This window comes from Ambystoma mexicanum, chromosome 3q (genome assembly GCF_040938575.1).
Source record: "Ambystoma mexicanum isolate Mex_15411 chromosome 3q, UKY_AmexF1_1, whole genome shotgun sequence".
In the NCBI taxonomy this organism is placed as follows: Eukaryota; Metazoa; Chordata; class Amphibia; order Caudata; family Ambystomatidae; genus Ambystoma; species Ambystoma mexicanum.
Window position 1 is genome coordinate 1,078,217,824 of NC_090926.1, and position 21,943 is coordinate 1,078,239,766.

The 21,943-nt window shown below is 49.2% G+C and overlaps 1 protein-coding gene across 5 annotated transcripts in view; it reads right to left on the minus strand.

Annotated features, from left to right (window-relative positions):
• Window positions 1-21,943, minus strand: part of CSNK1D (casein kinase 1 delta) — a 574,414-nt gene that overhangs the window by 235,726 nt on the left and 316,745 nt on the right. For 2 of the 5 annotated variants that reach the window (XM_069655335.1, XM_069655332.1), the window contains exon 9: window positions 1,873-1,935. The exons of the other annotated variants lie outside the window; for them this stretch is intronic. In XM_069655335.1, the coding sequence (XP_069511436.1) occupies window positions 1,903-1,935 (33 nt within the window). In that variant the 3' untranslated portion in view covers window positions 1,873-1,902. The remainder of the gene's footprint in view (window positions 1-1,872; window positions 1,936-21,943) is intronic. 5 annotated transcript variants of the gene reach the window in all.

The window sequence follows — 21,943 nt, forward strand, 5'->3', positions numbered from 1 at the left end:
CTGGGCTTCTAGGGGTTTCCAACTCCACCTCTGACTCCCAGGTTGGATCCCTGGAGGGGGATGATGAGATATCCGACATGGCTCCCCTGTCAGACTCCGAATCTGGCAGCTCACCTTCCTCTTGTGCCAGTGCTGAGATTGGCGTGCGTAGGTTGACGGGACGGGCCCGGCTCGTCGACGGGTGACTGTGGCAGGTTTGCCTGAGGTAGTCTCTGGTCCAACGACTGTAACAACGATTGAAGCGTGGACAGAATTTCCAAAGACAAAACAGATTGAGGATTGAGAAGAGGGGCAGATACCGGTATAACGGATCCCCTCGTCGACGACTTGTCAGCCACTCGTAGCCCTAGGTCTGCTGGGCCAGCTATTCTCTCATTCTCGTCCTCCGAGGACAGCAACACAGCCTGTTCTTGTAGTATAGTATCTGGGGGGATCGGATCAAAAACTTCAGGCCTCCAGGCCTCCTGTAGAACCCCCGTCGACGAGGCCATCGTCGACGTCGTTGTTGTCGGTGGGACGGTGGATGCCACCTGTGGCAGGGTGGAGGCCGATGACTGGGCCGCCGTCGACGACGGTGACTTAGCAGGTGGTTTTGGCGGTCCCTCCTTTTCCACACTTGGCTTGCTTTTACTCGACTGGTGGTCGATCTATGATGATCGCCGAGGAGGATTTCCTTTCCTTTGATGAAGATGATTTCTTTGACGAGGAGTCTCTAGTTGAGTGACTTCCAGACGACTCTTTTTCCGTCGGTCGAGATTTCTTCGCCGGTGGTTCCGACGAGGTAGCGCGGCGTGATGTTTTTGCCGATTGTGTGCAGCCTACCTCCGAAGGGGGGTGTGCCCCCGCTCCATCATTCAGCCATGCCACCAGTCGTCGACTGCGGTCTTTGAGGGTTTTTTGAGAAAACCCTTTGCATATGTCGCAGTTATCCGCCGAATGATGAGGGTGGAGGCAATATATACAATCCATATGTCCGTCCCCCTCGTAAACTTTTTTCAAGCCGCACGTCGCGCATGGGCGGAACAGCGCTTTTCCCGACACGGAGGACATTTTATGTACTCAAATTCCAGTAATGCAACCTTGTACAAAATAGTAAGACAACGCGAGGAGATCCCACTACTTTGGAGACGGTTGAAATCTGAAGGGGAACCGCGGGGGCGGGCCTCTTATACGGGGACGGCCTACGGAGCATGCGTAGGCGGGTCCTAAAAGGACTTAGATAGGAAAACTTCAGACACTTTTGTGTCCTATTGGGAAAGGCTATATATGTGTACCGAGGGGTCCCAGTCTGACGACGGGGAATATTCTAAGCATGTGAATCCATGAAAGATCCAATGCTGGAGAAAGAATAGTTACCAGATCAAGCATTCAGCATGTACACCACAGACAAGTGGTGAGGGCCCACTGATAATGACCTAACAAGAGTGGCAGCCAACCCTCGGAACAGAGCAAAGAGGGAAACCAGCAAAAATGGAAATGCTGCAAATGGTAAACAACTAGCAAGCAAAATAAATATGCAGTCGACAAGGATGATCATTCTCCGTCCCATGCAGAGAATGGAGCTGATGGTTGGGAGTTATCTGGTATGTGGGCCTTCACACACATGCACCCTCAGCTTTTTTCCAACTTCTGCTGGGCAGTGCACCCCAAACCAATCACCATAAGAACATATCATCACAAATTATTCCCATTTCGTGGACCTTAACTAATCCTCAAAGTACAATTTGCTGTGTTGAATGGGGGTGTGAGAATAGATAAGCAATGGGAATCCAGGTGATTCTAACAGCCAGTGCCATGAAGTCTATGCTATGAGCTAAGCTCACAAAGCCACTAAAACAAGGTGTCAGAAGACACGATGGACATCATACTCACCGAGGGAAGGCCTTGTAAGGTGACGAGCGGCTACTTGCCATCATGCTCAGAGGGAACGCTATTCTGAAGTAAGGAGGTGGAAGGGGAGACAGCCATTTATAACAATTTCACTGTCCAAAGAATCAGGATTTCACAATTAAGAGCAAGCACAAAAATAAATTGTGTGGCTTTTTAAAGATAGTAAGCACTTTTTTTGTCAGTTTATACATATTCTTTTAATACAGAGGACTCTGAACGCTCTAAAGGGTGCGACTGTACACAAAGCCATGAGGGGGCATGAATGGGAACAGCTAGCCATGTTTGGAAGCTGAGAACAGGGTTTGAATACAGAGGGCATGGGCACATGAATATGTGAAAATAATTACCAAGGAGGAGGCAGGAGGGTCATCAGGGGAAAAAGATGAAGTGTGCTTAAAGTCCTGGGAACGTTGGTGTAATTTAACAGTTTATGGGTGGGTTGTTTATTGACAGAGGCAGTGCCTTGAGTGACTGAGCAAAGTAAGCTGCATTGAAGAAAATTTGCAGGGCCAGAAGCACACAGATGTACATGGGTGAGCAATGCATGCTTGAAGCCAAGGAATGCATGTTTTTGTATGGGCAAAGCCAGTCACGTAGTGGACCCATGCATGTGGTCAGGTCGTGCGGGGACAAACGCAGAAAGGATAGAGACTTGTATGGAACATGTGGGGGTGGCAGTGCAGGTGGCGCTTAAAAACTATTTTAAAGAGTCAGCAAAGTACGCGCTGAACCAAGGGCATGGCATTGTCACGTATGTGCGTTTACAGTAGGTGAAGGCAAGGTACAGCAAATACAGACAAGTATGTTTTAGTAAATAATTCAGTTATTCAGTGCTGCTTAAGATGGCAGTCTGTTTCCAAAAGATTGGGAAAGGAAGCTGGCTCTAGGTGCAAAATGACTGAACTGTTTTTGCCACTTAATGCACATTAACCTCTAATTTCTCAAGATAGTTACTAATGCAGTACAACAGGACAAAATACAGAATTTTCAAGAATACAAATGGATAAAAAGCAGACACTACTTTTGGGTTGTATCCTGCTTATATTGGAAGCAGCCAAAACACCATTTATGACAAGAAACACTAGCAGATGCACTAGGACCAACCAAACCCGACACTACAGAATTGCACATTGAATAGCTTGACCAGACTGGTCCTACTGCACATCAATAAGAAGAAAATGGCCTTCAGGACATCACCAAGATGCCATTAGCAAGAGCATCTAAAATAGGTGTCCCCTTCTACATACCTACACCACGCAATCTGCTTCATTCCACCACCACCACCCCTTGCATAAGGTTGGAAGAAAGCATATGCACAAAGGGAATGTTGACGTACATGCTGGAAAGGTGAGAGCAAGGTTGAAGTACCATAAAGACCAGGAAGGCATTCACATACTTGGCATGTTGCCCTCCATCCTTCCAAATGTTTGCAACCAGCCCAAGCCAAAACATGTGGTGATCAAGATAGATCTCTCTAGGGGAGTATCTAAAGAAAGACTCAAACAAAAAGCGAATGTGGCTCCCAGGCTCATTTCTGAGATCGTCACAGGTCTCTGAAAAGCCACTGGGCTATCATGACTGTGGTACAATAAGCATCAAATCTAAGACACCAGAGGATGACAAAGTGCAGAATTCTGAAACATGCAGGTGCACTCTACAATCCATTATAAGCAGAATCCTGGCTAAAGCATTTTTTATTATTTGGAGCCTATGAGTGTGTAGATGGACATCCTGTATTCTGATGTTTAAGGGATAATACAGGGCTCCAGATTGTCACTGTATAAGGACCCATGGCCACTACACTGACCTAATACAGGAACCATTTTTTAGGTTGGTATAGACCGTTATTTTCTAATTTAACCTAATTACAGGTGCACCAAAGAAGGCAATAGAACCTTATTTGCGGTGTCTGGGCAAGCATTTTATATGAACACTACTTTCAGAGAAAGGAGGATACCAGTTTCCATATAGCACTAGCTCACCAGAGGGCATCAGAGCGCTGTATTAACAGTTGCTATCATTACCCACTGAGTGGTACTTAATTTATCGACCTCGGAAGGATGAAGGGCTTAGTTGGCCCCGCTGGGATTCAGACCTGCGCCAGCAGGCTACGGACAAAGTCATAAACAAGTGCTCTGCTCACTGTGCTATCTGACCGGCTTTGCCAGAATAGGACGTGCCGAGATGTCCTTTAAACGTTTTTAAGAGTATGCATACAGGGGCACAAATTACAAACAAGGACGGTGTGAGGAAGGATTCCCGAATGGATTAACATTTTAAAGAAATTACATCTTTCACTACTGTCACGCAATCAGTGCTTTATACAAGGATATGCCTACTAAATAAAGATACTTAATTGAATGATGCTCAGTACCCGACACAATGTGAACAAGGATTTTATACCCAAAACAATTACATCTCACTTGATCTGGGACACACAATTCTTAGTAAATGAATGCTCTGGTGGAGTGGGCTCCCGAACAGCCAGTCTGCCGACAGTACTTGATGCAGCCGGAGAGCCACCTTGAGATGGAAGCCTTGAATAAGGCCTTCTTATGGTTGACAGGACCAAAGTTCACAAACAGTTGACAAGTCTTCTGAAAACTCTTTGCGCCTGCCACGTAGAACTTTAGAGCATGAGCAACACCCAGCGAGTGCAAGGCCCTTTCAGCCAGTGACGAAGGTTTCATATAAAACACAGGTAACACCAAAGGCTCGTTGAGGTGCTATTAAGATGGAACCTTCAGCATGAAGGAGGGGTGCGTCCGCAGCACCACCCTGGATTCGTTGAAGTCAGAAATGGCTGTTTGCAGGATAAGACCTTGATCTCACCCACCCTCCTGGCAGAGGTGATGGCCACAAGGAAAGCAGTTTCCCACAAGCGAAATTTGAGCAGCCTGGTGAATAGCCTCGAAGGGGGTCAGGGGGGGGGCCTCATGAGCCTCGTTAGCACCACATTAAGTTCCCACACCGGGGCAGGGGCCTTCACCGGCTGGAAAGAGCCAAACAGCGCCTTGAGGAACTCCTTGACGAGACTGTGGGACCAAAGAGAATATCTTCCCGGAGTCCAGGTGTAGCGGGAGATAGCCGTCAGATGCACCATGATATTAGGCATGTGCCAGCCCCGCCTTGCCAAGGACAACAAATATGGAAGAACCTGCGGTGTTGACACCCTCAGGGCGGGTGATCTTCTGCGACCAGTACCACATTAGGGAACACTTCCACTTGTTATCGTAGCACTTAAGAGTCGACGACGCACTGGCCTTGGCAAGTACTTCCCTACAGTCCACTAGCAACTCGTATCATCCAAACTCTAGGGCTGCAGGAGCCAAGCCCTCAGGTTCAGCAATCTTGGGTCGTGATGCCAGATTGCACCTGCTCTGGTGAGCAGATCCGCGACCACCGGCAGCTTGATCGGAGGTGACGCCGACAGGCTGAGCAGGTTCGGGTACCAAATCTGCCTCGACCATGCCAGGGAGAGGAGGCACTGTTTAGGTTGATGACTCGCAGCAGGAGAGGCAACAGAGGGAACGCGTACAGAAACAGGCCTTCCCATGGGAAGGAGAACACGTCCCCCATGCTCCCCAGCTGGTGGAACCTGCTGGGGAAACTTCTGGCATTTGGCATTCGCCGCCGTAGCAAACAGATCAATCTGGGGCCTGCCCCACTTCATGAAGATGCGGTCCACCTCGTCCTGCCGAAGTTCCCACTCTTGACAAGAGCGCAACTCCCTGCTGAGCGAGTCTGCAATGGTGTTCTTGAATCCCACCAGGTGACCTAGTATGGGGGGAGCGAGGGGGATGAGGTTTGAAACCCTGTGCCCTGGGCGATGTTGGAGTTTACACCCCATCACCATATCAACTCCTCGTCGAGAGGAGATCTTGGCTGCGAAGCTTCCAGACACTTGTATCCAGTGAGCGTCCAGGAGTTCCTGAAGAGGTTGTATCCGTAACCTGCAGAGCCGGATAAGGTAAATGCACGAAGACGACATGCCGAGCAGCAACTTGACGGTCAGCACTGTGGCGGTCTTCGGTGACAACAGCTGTTACACTTTCCCCAGCATGGTCGCTAACCTCCCTCCGAGGGCAAGCAACGCTAGGCAGGAGACCATGTTGAGCCTGGCTTCTAGGAACAGTGCGTTATGCGATGGTGTCAGGCAGGACTTTGAATAATTGATGGAACCCCAGATCAGCAGCTGTGTTCGACAGCTACCTCCTCGTGAATTGGCCCGGAGGAGCCATTCGCCAAGGTACGGATACACGTGTATCCTTCGTAGACGTAGATGGGCTGCCACTCGTGCCAGGCACTTCGTGAACACCCTTGGAGCGGATTTTAGGCCGAAAGGGAGTGCTTTGAACTAGTAGTGCCTTCCATGTACCACAAAGCGTAGGAACTTTGTGCTTCCTGTGAATGGGGACATGGAAGTAGGCATCCTCCAGGTCCAACGACGTCAAGAAGTCGCCTTCCTCCAGTTGGCTGAGCACGTGCTGCAACGCAACCATCCTGAATTTTTGGCACTGGAGGTAGTTGAGATGCTGCAGGTCTAAAAAAATGGGACTCCAGCCCCCAGTCCTTTTTGACTAAGCAGTATCTGCAATAGACTCCAGAGCTCTGGAGTCGTCTTGGAACTAGCTCCATGGCCCCTCTTTTCATAGCATGGCCCGTACCTCCTGCAGGAGTTGATGGATGTGCTGCTCCTGCCGGACCACCAGAGTGATCCGCAGACACGCGTTGAAACTCAAGGATATGTCCATGGGCGAGAGCGTCCAGCACCCATCTGTCAGTGAAGATCTTCTCCCACTCGCTGACGAATCCAGTCATTCGGCCTCCCCCCGGGGTGCATGGGTGGGGGCCCGACATCCTGGCGAGTTCAGTCCTGCTTCTGCAACTGCATTCCACCTTGGGAGCGACAACGGAGCAGCCCACCTCCACCGAAGGCCTTGGAATCGTAGACTGGGAAGGCTGATGGTATGACAGTGAGAAACCTTTAGTCGATCTGCCCGACATTCCTCCGAAGGCACAAAATGAAGAGCAGTGCTGTTGGAGGGCTCAGGGTTCGAGCAGTCTCTGTATCGGTCTTGACGGCCTGCAAGGACTTGTCAATGGCCTTCCCAAAGAGGTTATCCACGAAGGTCATATCCAGTACCTCTGTATGGACCTCCTGGCGGAAATTCGTGGTTTCCAGCCAGCCTCAACAATGGAGGCAGACCCCATTCCCCCATCTGCCGGAAACCAGTGTCGGCGATGTCCACGACCTCTTCTTCGCAGCCGCTGACAGTCTGCCCCAGCCTACCCAGCTTGGCGGGGTCCATGCACAGATTCTTCAAGAGGGCTAGGCCTTCCTCCCACACGTTGTCCAGGTGGGGTACCGCACTGATAAGTCTTCCTCTGGGCCTTGCGCCTCCGGTATAGGAATGTTTCCTCGGTCGTCAGCTGGAAAAGCTTGGAAGCTTTGGCGACTATGGCATGAAACGACCCCACCTCATCCGGTGGGGATGCAATCGGTTGCGGCAATCCGCCTGCCGTGACCCATCCGCTGTAGCAATGTCACTGTAGCAATGTCACTGTTGTCAGTCATCGCCGTCCCTGTGTCCATCGGGGGGAGGGCACCAGACACTAGGGTGGTGGTTGATAAGGGCGCGTCTGATGGCACTACCTTTTTTTAGCCCGAGTCTGATCCGGAGCCGCAGGGACCAGGGCCTGTGGCATCCTTTTCTGGATTTCTGACAATGTGTGTAGGGTCGAAAGGATGTACAGGGATACATCTCTCGGCTGAGCTGGCATAGACAGCACACTAGGTCCCATGCAGTAGTCGTCCTCCAGGTTGGGCGACTTCCTTTTTGAGGAGGAGCTCGATCAAGGCTGGCAATGGAGGCAGATGGTGAAGCTGATCACGCAGTGCTTGGCCTTCTCTTGGGCCCCCACAGATGGAGCCCTCAAAGGACTTAGAAGACCACTCCTCGGACTGGGCGGTCCTAAGTGAGGCATGCCCCTGCTTGTCACACAGGGTAGAGGCTTTGGCGTTGAGCCATTCCACCAACCTACTGTGACGATCCTTGCCGGTTTGCTTGATAAAACAAAGGCAGATTTCACAATCGGCTTCCCTGTGGTCCACATGGAGATGGAGGCACTGGAAGTGTCTCTTCCACAAACCTGTTTCTCAATCCACAGCTGGAGCAGAGCTTGAAGAGGGAGCGCCTCTCCTCCTCCAACATGGTCCGCCGTGCAGTTTAGGTCCCCAAGGCCTTTTGGAATTCGATTAAACTTTGACAATTCTTTCCCCTGAGGGGCATTGAAAGACACTGACAAACAGATCCCTGCTTTCTGATCAAAGGAGCCAAAGAGCACACAGGCTTAATTGACCAAAAATAGAATGTTTTATTGAAAAAAGCGTGAAAACGTAGAAAAGCTAACGCAGCAAAACACGAGGACTCCCAACACTTGATCGTGCTGTAAAAATCTGAAGATGGCTGCCAGAGGAGGAGCGTAGGTAGAGGGCAGTCATTGGCTGGGGGCAGTATGACCCAGAGCTCAGTGATTGGTTTAAAGGAGAAAGACCGTTTATAAGAGAACGTGAAACGATTACAGAGGATTCCCGGCCTGACGACGGGGAATATTCATGCGCATGTGAAGTTAGGCGCTAGAACCCAAATGGACATATATGCGCAACCAAATCACATTTAGGGGAAAGTTTATCTTTTTTGCTCAACTGTATTTTTTCACTCTTGACTGTGTTCCTGACAAGCTGATAATTCTGTATTTTTCCATCATTTTGTGGCTATGATATACAGCTCTGAATAAGACCCATGCCTTGCAAAAACATGCAATGACAGTACAATGTGTAGCAGCCTACTGCAAATGCGAAGATGTACACCACTGAAGACGTTTTAACTATCAAATAGCTTGGCCAATGAGTGAGGCGCGAAGCTTAGCAGTGTGAAATCTACTCTAGATTTAACTGTTCGCAAATGTAGCTTCGAGCATAGGTGATATATGATCTAGTTGCCGAATGTTTGGAACAATATAGCCTGCAGTGTTTGAGTAACTGCTGTAAAACATATTTAGCAGACCAGGCATAGAGTGAATAGCAATAGTCAATTGTTGGCTTTATAAAAAGACTGGGCATTGGTAACACTATGTTCTTCAGATATCAGAGGTCTATGTTGCCTTAGCGCCATTAGGTAATGGTTTACTGAGATGACACCAAACAAGTGTGTGTCTGTGATTAAACAGGATGCTAGCACTATTACAAGACTCTTGGACTTACGTAGGGCAGGGATTTAGAAAAAAAAATAATGAAGGAACCTTGGGATAGATAGTCATCTCCTTACGTAGTGTAGAGGAGGCCATCATAACATTTCTGTTTCCCCTTGGTTAAAACCAAGCCAGTCATCTTTTTCGTAACTTGAGTAAAGATAGAAGAAATGCAAAGCTTTTCTTGATAATCATCCTAGTCTAGGTGAAAGATAATCTGGGGATGAATGGCAGTACTGAACTATTGGATCAAGATCTGGCTAAATGATCAGTTTAAAGAGTGAAGGCGTTCACGGCCCTCGCATGGATGGCTCATCTATTGCTTCTTGTTTTAAACAGTCCACCCGTTTGACTCTACACACACTATTACAGAGAAAGGAGGAAACGCAGTCTATAGCACTCTTAGATATCCTCCTCTCTTGACTAAGGCAATGCAATAAGGAACAAGTTACTTACCTGTAACTGTTCTCCAGCATGGGTCTGGCATGGATTCACATGCTCATGAATATTCCCCGTCGTCAGGTTGGGAGTCCTCGGTAAAGAAAAATCAGTATCAGTTTCGTTTCTGATCTGTCTTTCGTAGTAGTAACCAATCACTGATCTCTGCGTCATACTGACCACAGCCAATGACTGCCATCTCCCTAAGCCCCGCCTCTGGCAGTCATATTCAGATTTGGTAGCACGTGAAGTGGCAGTAAAGAGCCGCAGAGGGGTAGGCGGGAGGGTTCACATGTGAATCCATGCCAGACCCATGCTGGAGAACAGTTACAGGTAAGTAACTTGTTCCTTCTCCAGCATGGGGTCTGGCATGGATGCACATGCTCATGAATAAAGAATACATAGCAGTACACACATGCACAACCACAGGTGGTGGCAAAGCTCAACATAACCATCTCTTACCTCCACACCAGGCTCACCTTCAAGCCTACAGTTTGCGCAGCACTGCTTGGCCGACTCTGGACTCCTCCCTGGTACCCCAGTCGACGCAGTATAATTTCGCGAAGGTGTGCGTTGACCTCCACGTAGCAGCACTACAGATGTCCAGCAGGGGCACATCAGACAGGCACACCAGTTAGAAACGCCGTTGTAGCAGCCATCACCCTGGTGTAATGGCCTCTCTGACGGCCAGGCAGCAGTCGGTTTGCCAACCGGTGGCAGTAGGTGATACAGCCAGAGAGCCACCTGGAAATGGAAGCCTTGGACAGGGCCTTCCCATGGTTCACAGGACCAAAGTTCAGAAAACTTCTCAGCTTTGTGGAAAGTTTTCGTGTGAGCCACATCCAGCGAGTGCAAAGTCCTTTCAGCCAGCGACGAAGGCGTCTGAAAAAACAGAGGCAACACCAAGAGCTCTCTTATATGAAAGTCCGACGGCACCTTGGGCATAAAGGAGGGGTGCGTCTGCAGCACCACCCTTGTCTCGTGAAAAGTCAAGTAAGGTGGTTTACAGGAGAAGGCTTGGCTCTCACCCACTCGTGCAGAGGCGACGACGATGAGAAAAGCAGTTTTCCACGACAAACTTGAGTGGAACAGAAAGCAAAACATTTCTGATCAAACCTTTACCATGCAGCAATGCAACGGTTACATACTCCGGGAAGGGTGGGAAAAGGAGGTTGGTCCTACCTTATGCAAAGAGATGGCAGAGCACTGCCTGTCCAACTGCAGTTTCTTTTATGTTATCTTCAGCCAGGCAGTTGTGTTTAGCGAACGTGTGCAGAGTGCTCCACGTGGCGGCTCTGCATATGTCCTTCAGGGCCACCCCTGCGTGGAATGCTGTTGACGCCGCTCTCCCTCTGGTGGAGTGTGCGGACGGCGGTTTGGAAAGGGGGGTCGCCTTTCGTCTGATGGCAGTGGGTGATGCAAGAGGAGACCCAGCGTGCCAGACCTTGTTTGGAAATATGCTGGCCCTTTGTATGGCTAGAGAAGGCGATGAACAGCCTATTTGAAGAACGGAACTCTAGTCCTTTGCAAATAAAACTTTAAAACTCTTGCTATGTCCAGAGAATGTAATGTTCGTTCTGCTTCCGAAGAATGATTCTGGAAGAAAGTTGGTAAGACAGCATTCTGCGAGCATCATTTCCGATACTACCTTCGGAAGGAACTTGGGGTGTGGTCTTAAAATGACAAGGTCCTTCCGGAACTAGGTGAAGGGAGGTTCAGAAGATAAGGCTTGTAACTCACTGATCCTCCTGGTCGAAGTAATGGCTATTAAGAAAGCCGTTTTCCATGACAAGAACTTTTTTGTCGCACCTGTGGATGGGCTCGTAAAGAGACTCCAGGAGGGCTGTTAGCACAGTGTTCAAGCTCCAGGCTGGAACCGGCATGGGCATAGGCGGGTATGTACGTAGAAGTCCTTTAAGGAAGACCTTAACGGCCGGAAAGGAGAGTAAGGACTGCGTCTCCAGGGCCATTGTGTATGCCATAATGGCTGACAGGTGGACCTTGATTGAAGACATCGAAAGACCTGCTTTGGCTAAGTGCAATAAGTAGGGAAGTACTTGCTCAACCGAAGCGATGAGGATCAATAGCATATGTATCACACCACTTGGAAAAACTAGTCCATTTCCTAGTGTAAGTGATGCGTGTAGAAGGCACCCTTGAGGCCCTGATTATATCCCAGCATTCCGCAGGCAGATTGAGATTCATCAGTTTGCGCTGCTCACAGTCTCGCTGGATCGCGATGGAGGACCTTGCGGTTCTGTTTGGTCAATAGATACTGATGCGCCTTGAGGCGAATCGGGGGCCATCGGGAAAGGTGCTGAATGGTCGAGTACCAGACCTGCCGTGCCCAGTCCGGTGCAATTAGGATCATAGAACACGTCTGCTCTCTTAGTCTGCGTACTATCCTGGAGATGAGGGGAAAGGCATACAGGAATTTCCCCGTCCAATCCACTGAGAACGCATCTCCTACTGACCGACTCTCTGGGTACCTGGAGGCGAACTTTTTGCATTTCTTGTTGGCTCTGTTGGCAAAAAGATTGAGATGTGGATGGCCCCATAAGGTGAAAATCTGCTGGGCTTCCTTCTCGTCCAGCTCCCACTCGTGAGAAGACGTGTAGCCCCTGCTCCGCTTGTCCGCTAGGACATTGTCCACTCCCAGAAGATTTTCCGCCTTGATTTGGACTATGTGATGCAGGGCCCATGCCCATAGTAGTTCAGCTTCTTGAGACAAGATCTGACCTTATGCCTCCTTGCTTGTTTGTGTAGTGCATTGTGGTCATGTCTGTCTGTACAGTGATTACCTGCCCCGCTACTACCGGAAGGAAAGCTTTCAGTGCCCACTGAATGGCCCTGAGTTCCAACACAGATGTGGAGTTGCGACTCCTGGGGTGACCAGGAGCCCTTGGTTTGTAGGTCCCCAAGATGAGCGACCCAGCCCAAAAGACGCGTCCGTCCTCAAGAGAAGGGTCGACGTTGGTGCCTGAAACGTCATTCCCTGTAAGAGGTTCTGCGGAGTGTTCCACCATCGAAGAGCCTTGTGCAGAGTTGTAGGAATCTGGACTAGGTTCTCCCACGAACCGAGAGCTTGCTTCCATTGGTGGTCCAGTGACTCCTGAACAGGCCTCAGGCGAAGCCTGCAATTTGGTATGAGGAATATACATGAGGACAGCATGCCCAGGAAGGACTTTTAAGAGCACACCAATGTCGTTTCTCTCCCTAAGAAACGAAAAGTCAAGTGGAGAATTGCTGATGCTCTTTCTGCCGACGGTCTCACACTGGAAATGTTGGTATCAAGATCGGCTCCCAGGAAGGAAACTGTCTTGCTGGGAACTGGACAGGATTTCCCTTTGTTTATGGCGAAACCTAACCCTCTTAGGAGATTTATTGTCTTTGAAACTGCCAAGCGCGCGCTTGAGGCGAACTCGCTCTTATCAACCAGTCGTCCAGATATGGAAAGACTTCTGTTCCTGTCCTCCTGAATTTTGCAGCCACTGGTGCTAGGCATTTTGTAAACACTATCTGTGCTGATCTCAGACCGAATGGGAGCACTCGAAACTGAAAATGAAGATCGCCCACAGTGAACCTGAGAAATTTTCTGTGCTGGATGGATCGGTACGTGGAAGTATGCGTCCAAGTCCAGAGTGGCCAAGAAATCGTGCATGTTTAGCCAAGGGAGCACTCCTTGCAGAGTTATCAACTTGAATTTGATGCGCTTAATATATTTGTTTAGCGCTCTCATGTCCAAGATGGGTCGCCATTGACCATTTTTCTTCTTGACGGGGAAGAAACGGGAGTAGAAACCCTTCCTCTTTAGAGAGTCAGGTACTGGCTCTATCGCTGCTTTGTGCAGCAGTTTCTGGATTTCGGACATGACTTGCTTTAACATATGTACATTGCGCGGAGCCGGGGGTAAGGAAGGGGGCTGGTCTAGAAATTCCAAGGTGTGTCCCTCGCACACCACCTGTAACACCCATTTGTCTGATGTTATGGACTGCCAGCATTAGTAGAACTGGCACACCCTTACACCCACTGGGGTGTGACGTTGAGGGGAAGAAGCTAGATTGTCAGTTTTGCTTGCTCTGCGACTTCCATTGAGCGGCGTCCTGCCTTCCTCTCTGGGCGTACTTATTGGAAGATTGGTATTTGGAGTCGTGGTATGAACTTCCTTGCGACTTCTGGCCGTAGGAAGGGTGGTTAAAACCTCTGTACTTCGAGGATGAACCTCGAAATGGACGAAACAACCGTCTTTGTCTTTCAAGGAACTGATGGCACGTGCCTCGTCAGTTTTGATTCCTTTGAGGTGGTCATCAATCTTTTTCCCCAAAAGTTCTTGACCATCGAAGGGCATATCCAAAATCTGCGCTTGGACCTCAGGTCTGAAATTGGTAGCCTTCATCCAGGCCGGTCTTCTCAGCACTGTGCTGTGGGCCATCTGCGGAAACCTGACTCCGCCACATCAACTGCTGCGTCATTCATGTGATCCGAAGATGCTTCCCAATCAGCGATAATCGGCCTGGCTCCCTCCTGGAGTTCTACGGGTAGCTGTTTGGCCAGCTTGGACATACGGAGCCAAAGCTCGCGGTCGAATCTCGCCGTCATGGCCAGCGCGTTGCCCGCTCTGATGGTAAGCGATGCTGATGCGGACACTTTCCTGCCCATAGCCTCTAGTTTGCGACCGTCCTTGTCCGGTGAGGCTGGGAGGTGATGCTCGATTGGTCAACTTTTTCCTAGCTGCTACTGTGATAACCAAGTCCGATTTTGTATGACCTCAAAGACAAAGAGGAGCAGACTCCTGAGCCTTGTACTTTTACTCTGGCCTGGAAACTAGAGCCAGAGTGGATAAGGGTGTGGCTAATATCTTGGAACCGTACTCCCAAATGGTGTCGAGGAGAGGAATGGTAGTAGCAGTTCTCCTACGCTTGTCCCTGTGCTCAGAGCACCGACTTCTCCTCCTCTGATGTGACCTGTAACTAGAACAATTCTGCAGCTTTGCCGAGGATAGTATGAAAAGAGACTAGATCATCCGGCGGTGACGAGCCGTCCGGAGAATCTTTTTCTGGGCTTTTCAACAATGTAATCTTCCCATTCACTAGTGTTCGGTTCTTGCGTGATCTCGCCTTCGTCCGGCTCAGAAAACTCTCTGAAAGGATCTTCCTGCCAGTCTGAGACCGAAAAACACAGGATGGTACAATCGTTGGCTCTCTAGCTGGAGACCTTGTCCTGTTCGACAATGCCGCAGAAGGGAATCTTGTCGGTGAGTGTCCTGCTACTAGACCTGCGCAGTGGCTCGGTTGAACGCACCCTTTTTTGTGGCCTAATCCTGGAAGGTGAATATCTTGGTGTGCTTTGCTGAGGTGAAAAATGCCTCTGCAGAGGGTTAGACTCGCTCAGTACAGTTGCCTTCGTTTTTTAATTTTGTCATCTGTTGAACTCTTTAATGATCCTTTGCATTGATAACATTAGCACAGGATCATAAGGATCAGCAGGCATCTCTGTAGTAGGTTGCCAAGGAGGACTGTGTTCCTTAGGTGTAAGACAGTGTTCCTCAACAAACTCAGTGTCTGAAAATTGCTCTTGCAGGATGACGTTAGGCAGCTCTGGCATTTCTCCTAAGGGATATAATTGCGTTCCTTGTGGTTCAAGAGCGTCTACAAACTGAGGCTGCGCTTCAAAAGACTCAGGGAGACGGTCTTCATTGGTTGGTGTAACAGTAGCTTCAGCAAGGGCCGTTTTGGGCCCTACATCTTCCGTCGGTAACTGAACTCTTTGTGCCGGCGACAGAGCCATGGTCGAAGTTTGTCGACGGCAGATCCTTGGACGGTGGCTTGCCTTTATCCGTCGACGAATGCATGGAAGAAGATTTCGTGGACGGTAACTTCTCCGTGTATGAGTGCTTCGTGGACGAGTGATGAGCCTCCGTCGATTGTTTCGTGGACGATAAACTCGCCGACGAGGACTTAGTCGTGGACGATGCGGTTTGTGTGGTGGTCGTCAATGAGGATGCCGTCGACTGCTTGGTGGACGACGGGCCTCTACCTTTACTGCTGCTATTAGATTGCCTCTCCGTGGACGACTGTCCCTCCACCCCCCCCCCCCTGTATTTTTCCAAACTCCTCCTTAATTTAGGAGGTAGTTTTTGCCGTAGAATGCTCCATCCTATGGCTTGTAGAGTCCAGGGGAGGAAGGAAAGGTATAATTTCCAGCTTCCTCTTGGGAGTGGGAGAGGAGCTCCTTTCCACTGAAGAAGCCCTTTTAGAAGTTTGCTTCTCAGCCATCTAGCTGGAGTGAACTGGGGCGGTCTTCGCAGATTCCTCATCAGAAGAATGTTCCTTAGCTTCTAAATGCAGGAGAAGCCTTCTATGCCTGTCTTGTAGGGTTTTAGTTGAAAGACTTGGAAATGTGAAATGTTCGGATGTCATGAGGATAAAAACAGTATATACAATGATCATGGGGATCTTTCATGTAAACTACCTTTCTCTTTCACCTTGTGCAATTCCAGAAGAGGGAAGGCTTCTTGGTAGTCTGATAGTCAGCCATCTGAAGGGAAAGTTCACTCGATGAATTCTGGGTCAAAATAAAGTTTTTTGAAAACCCCAAAAACCAGTGGTGATAGCACCTACCCAGGGGAATGTGGTAGAGTATATAAATATATACACCACTGACATTTGAAGTAAATTCGAAAAAAGCTCAGAGCTTGAGGATTCCCTGTGTCAATTAGACTGCGGTGAAAAATCTGAAGATGGCTGCCTGGGGCTGAGCTTAAGCCCTGCCAACTCATTGGTTGGGGTCATGAAGGACCAAAGTGAGGTGGAGGGACCAAACAATATAATGGCTCATAGGTCATAATGGGCTATGTAAATGCATTGCTATGTAGCAATGTGTGTATATGAAAATATTTATAATAAATATTTTTATCACCATATTCAAGCATCTGAATCTATGAAAGATCCAATGCTGGAGAAAGAGGCCTTCCCAAGGGAATGGGAACGCGTCCCTCTGTGCTCCCCTGCTGGGGGAACCTGCTGGCATACCTCCGGCACTTGGTGTTAGTCACCGTCGCAAACAAGTCAATCTGGGGATTGCCCCATTTGAGGAAAAGGTTCTCCACTCAGTCCTGCCAAAGGTCCCACTCGTGGGAAAGAGCAAAGCTCCCTGCTCAGAGTGTCGGCAACAGTGTTCTGTACTCCTGGCAGATGAAATGGAACGAGTAACATCCCCTGGGCGATGGCCCAGTGCCATAAGTCCAGCGCCTCTTTTGGAGAGCGCTGGGGATCTGGTGCCCCCCTGTTTCCTGATGTAAAACATTGTAGTGGATTGTCTGATGACCCACACCACCTTACCCTTGAGGGACAGCAGCAATGATTTGAGGGCCACAAAACACCACTCGTAGCTCCAGAACTTTGATATGCAACGTCTTTTCCTCCAGCCGTATCCTGGTGCAGTGTGGCCTGGAAATCTGCACCTCCGGTCAGATTCAAGCGTACACCCCACCACCTTATCGCCGGACGGAAACCCTTGTTGAGCTGGATCAGATAAATGCAGGACATCATGCCAAGTAGAGACTTGATGGCCCTCAACGTGGCGATCTTCAGGGCCAACAGCCGTTGCACCTTTCCCAGGATGGCAGCTACCCTCTCTTCCGACAGCGACGCCAGGCATGACACTGTTGAGCCGGGATCCCAGGAACAGCGCGTCAGGCAGGACTTTGCATAATTCACTGAAAACCCAAGATCCGTCAGTAGGCGGACCGTCCTCGCCGTGTGGTCAACGGGGAGGTCGTTGATTCAGCCCAGATGAGCCAGTCGTCAAAGTAAGGGTAGACATGGATCCCTTGCAGTTGCAGATAGCCTGCCACCGGAGCCAGGCACTTGGTGAAGACTCTGGGCGCCGACTTCAGCCTGAAAGGAAGGGCCTTGAATTGGTAATGCTTTCCCTGAACGACGAAGCGCAGAAACCTGCAGTGTCCTTTCTGAATGGGGATGTGGTAGTACGCATCCTCCAGATAAGACAACGACAAAGTCTCCCTCTTGCAGCTGTCCGAGCACGTGTTGAAGAGTGACCATTCGGAACTTCTGGAACAATGAATTTGTTTAGTCGTCGCAGATCGAGAATTGGCCTCCAGCCCCCAGTCTTTTTTCGCACAATGAAGTACCTTGAATTAAATCCAGAGCCCCAGAGCCGCTTTGGGACTAGCTCTATCGCCCCCTTCTTTAGCATGGCCCGAACTTCCAGCAGCAGCTGAGGGATGTGTTTTTCCTGCCGGACCACCGGTGGTATTTGGGGACACTTTCGCTGGAAGTCTAGAGTGTCTGTGGGCAAGAGAGTCTAGCATCAAACTGTCGGTGGAGATGGTCTTCCACATGCTGACGAAGTTTGCCAGCTGGCCTCCCTGCAGGGTGCACTGGTGTGGGCCCGACATCCTGGCAGGTTCATTCTTGTTTGTAGGTCAACAGGCCGCCTTGGGGACCCTGGCGACGACAGCTTCGTCCTCTGAAGGCCTTGGAGCCGCCCCTGTCAGTTTCCTGGGCAAAGGAGCAGTAGGGTTAAGGGTAAGAAGAGGAACCATCGCCGTAACCCATCAAAGATCGGGGAGACTTTCCTCCTGAGGACTGAGAGGACGGCATTCGCTGCTGTAGCGTGCCCACCTTGATGGCTTGTAGGGACTCCTCCACAGCCTTCCCAAAAAGATTGTCTCAAGGGGATGTTCAAAACCCTTGTCTGGACCTCCTGTCGAAAGTTGGTGGCCTGTGGGATATTTTGATCCATTCCAATGTGCTTCACTGCATCACTTAACAAATGGGGAAAGTAACAGCCCAAAATGGATGCGCCGACTCCTGTGCGTGCCAAAATCTTCAAAAATGTGTTTGTGCACAACCAGGAAAAAGCTGTACACCCTGCCACACAGTCAAGAGGGGGGGGGTGAAAACAGAGTTATCACTGCAGGAGCATGCCAATGGGCTGTGCCACATTCAATATGGAGCAGAGCAGCAGAATTGTGCTGAAAAGCGAAAATGCCTTTAAAATGTTAGCTTAGCAACCTTCAGAAGTGCCGTTTTTGGTGCTAGATCCATTTATGTCCATTGAATCATTGAGATTAAAAAGGGTACTGAAATGTCAGGATCATTTAGTAGGGCTCAGAGGAACCGGGCCTCATTGACTGACAGCAGTTATGAAAAGTATCTAAGGAAAAAGCTGCCCAGGAACATGCGTTTTCAGCTCCATGGGAAAAACGCGGCTAAAATTGCAACATGTAACAAAATCAGCTGTGCAGACAAACTTTAAACAAAGGCAGGATACATGCATCCAGACTGCAAACAATCCCAGTATTCAAGGGAAGAAATAATACTGAATCAAATATATAAGCTGCATAGGAAAATCGGATTTAAAAGAACTCAGTTTAATGCATTTTCATAAACTGTCTTCATTTTATGTGTTTAAATGAAAGATGTAGGTAAAACTTAAAGTAACCCAGGTTGGAGTTAAGTAACTATTTTAAAAAAACAATTCTGCCTTGACAGTCCTCAGCCTGGGAAAGATGGACACTTCAATGCTAGCAGGAAAGGACTAATTGCTGCTGGAAGGCCTTGCACACTCATGACAAAGTACTCATTAGAAATTCGTCTGTGGCCCAGGCAAAGTCAATGACACGCTTCAACACTCATCTCTACAGGGGAGGGGCAGGCCGTTCCATTCTCTTGGAGGAGCCTTCTCATTGAACTTCAAAGGACTGGCCATTTGCTCACACTTGTGAAGGAAGAAAAAAAAACGGACTTGTGATTTTTGGATTTAAAATGCTTATTTGCCACTGAACTTCATGACATTTAACTTGGCAGCCAAAATAAGTAAACAAGTGAAAAATACATGCATATAAATCTGAACTTATGCTAGCCATTTGAAGACTTGGTAGGAGTTCTTACTGCGTAAGGAACTGAAGTTATGAAAAAGGACTAATTGCGCAGAAACTATTAATGCTGCAAATCTAATTATGTACCCATGTTCTAGGGGTGATTGCACATATGTACCAAATTAGGAATGGTTAGGCCAAACCTTTGATTAAAATTGCTAAAATTCAATAGAAAGACACCAGGTCCCACCGACTTGGAAGTTGGATGTAAATGTAACCCACAAAATATGTAAAGTATGTGTCCAATTTTATTAGAGGGCATAATTATATAAATATGTATGTGTGGGAAAGTTAAAATGTGGTCCAAATCACTGTGGGAGGTTCCCAAGTCACAAAATATATGACAACCCTTTCTGTCATCCTACCAGCAAAAAACAAGGCGGTAACTGCGCCTTTAACCAATCATAGCATTGTGGGTGTGTGTAACGCTCACCTGACTCCCACGGGGGCGCTGGCCTGGTTCGCGCTGCTGTGACCTCGTCTAAGGTGATGCGCAGGGTTCGGAAGACGGACTGGACCGGGCCCCAGATCTGGCTTGTCTGACTCGCAGAAGTATCCTTCTGTAGGTGAGAATATGGGGTTAACTGTCTGCGGGGTAATGCAATCGGCCTCCCACTTACCCCTCTCACCCTCCTCAAAACCCTTCTGTGCTTCCCCGTAACGTCTCACCTTAGGGTCTGGAAGGACAAGCTCTCCATCCTGCTTCTGATGCAGGGGCGCGTTGGTATCCAGTTACGTCACTGGATTTTCGGATGGGTGAGAACCAAACTTGCTTGGCTTCCAGGTAAGTTTTCTATAAGTGGTTCCCCTTGTGTCCATGCATTAATGTTCTAATGCTAGTGTCTTTTTCCCCTTAGGGGCCGGGGTCCGAAAATGCCTGGATGTGGCGCGGACCCGAAATGAAAAGGGAATGACCCAACAGGTAAGTCTTGACATGGAGTTTTAGCTTCCCTTTTCCCTTCTTTCTCTCACCTTTGTTCTTGTCTTTTTCTCCCTAGGCGCGGGGACGCGACTGTGAATCCGGATGGTCGCTGCTGAACATGTAGGCGCCCTGTTAAGGTGAGTAGAATGCGGCGCTGCAGCGATCGATGCGATGTGCTTTTAAAAATAAATGTCTTCCTTTTCAGGATTGTCGGCTAAATGTCTCTGGGATGCAGATTTAGCAGGTGAGGCCTTTTCCTTCTTCTGTTCTCTTGTTCCCTTCCTTTGCAGGTGATTCAGGATGCTGGCAGGTTTGGCAGAAGTCAAGATGCAGGCGCAGACACGGTGAGCGTCCAGCTGCTAGATGCAGAACAACGCGAAGCACGTGTAGCTGATCGGGTGTGGTTTAAATAGCCTTGGAAGAAGTTCCTAGAATGTGTCCTTCCTCCAATCAGGTATGTATCCTTCCCCGACCACGCCTGGGTGGTAAATGAGTCCCACAGGTAAAGTAGTTCCTTTCAGGCCTCAAGGAGGCCGGGGTTCTGCAGCATGGTCTGCATCAGGTAAGTGCACCCAAACACTTTCATAATGAGCCTGGCGCCTATGGCGCCAGGACTGACGTTTTCTATGAGCCTGGCGCTATAGGCGCCAGGACGCTGTCCAAAGGGCCCCTATAAGGGGTTGCTGGGACCTTCCCCGGGGACTTGATGTCCGCTTTCGGGGACGCAGGGCCTGAGCCGGCTCCCCGGGAGCGGGCATTGTGACAGCACTCCCCCCCATCCCCTCCCCCACCCCCCCCCCCCCAAGGCCCCTCCCAAGGTTGTTCCCTACGGGGGTTTTGGTTTGTTTGGGAAGAGTCGGTGGAATTTCCCGACTAATCGAGGTGCATGCACATGGTCACTGGGTTCCCACGACCTCTCCTGAGGTCCGTACCCCTTCCAATCAATTAGTTAGAAAAGCTTTGACCTAAACATTTTTGAATCTAAAATGTTGTTCACTTCGAATTCGGGTTCCCCATCTATTTGAATAGGTTCTGGAGTCGGTTCCGGGGACCACTGGTTTCAGAAGTGACACATGAAAAACAGGGTGAATTCGCATATTAGCTGGTAAATCAAGTTTAACCGCTACTGGGTTAATTATTGCCGTAATAGAATAAGGTCCCAGATATTTTGGGTTAAAAGTTCGAGGCCCTTTGAGCGGTAAATGTCTGGTAGCTAACCACACTTGATCCCCAATCTGATACGGAGGTGCTTCACTCCGATGTAGGTCAGCATTCTCCTTGTATTTTCTCTTGTCTTGTTGTAAATGCGTGGTTGCCTCTTTGAAGGCTCGGGTAATGGTAGAATGCAGATGTTCTACTGCGGGCACTTCGAGGTTCTGAGGTGAGTCGAGGTTTGAGGTTCTAGGGTGATGTCCAAACAAGGTATAAAAAGGACTATGGCCAGTTCCAGAGTGTACCGAATTATTATATGCGTATTCGGCTATCCAAAGAATGTCTTTCCAGTTGCTTTCAGATTGCTGTAACATACACCGTAA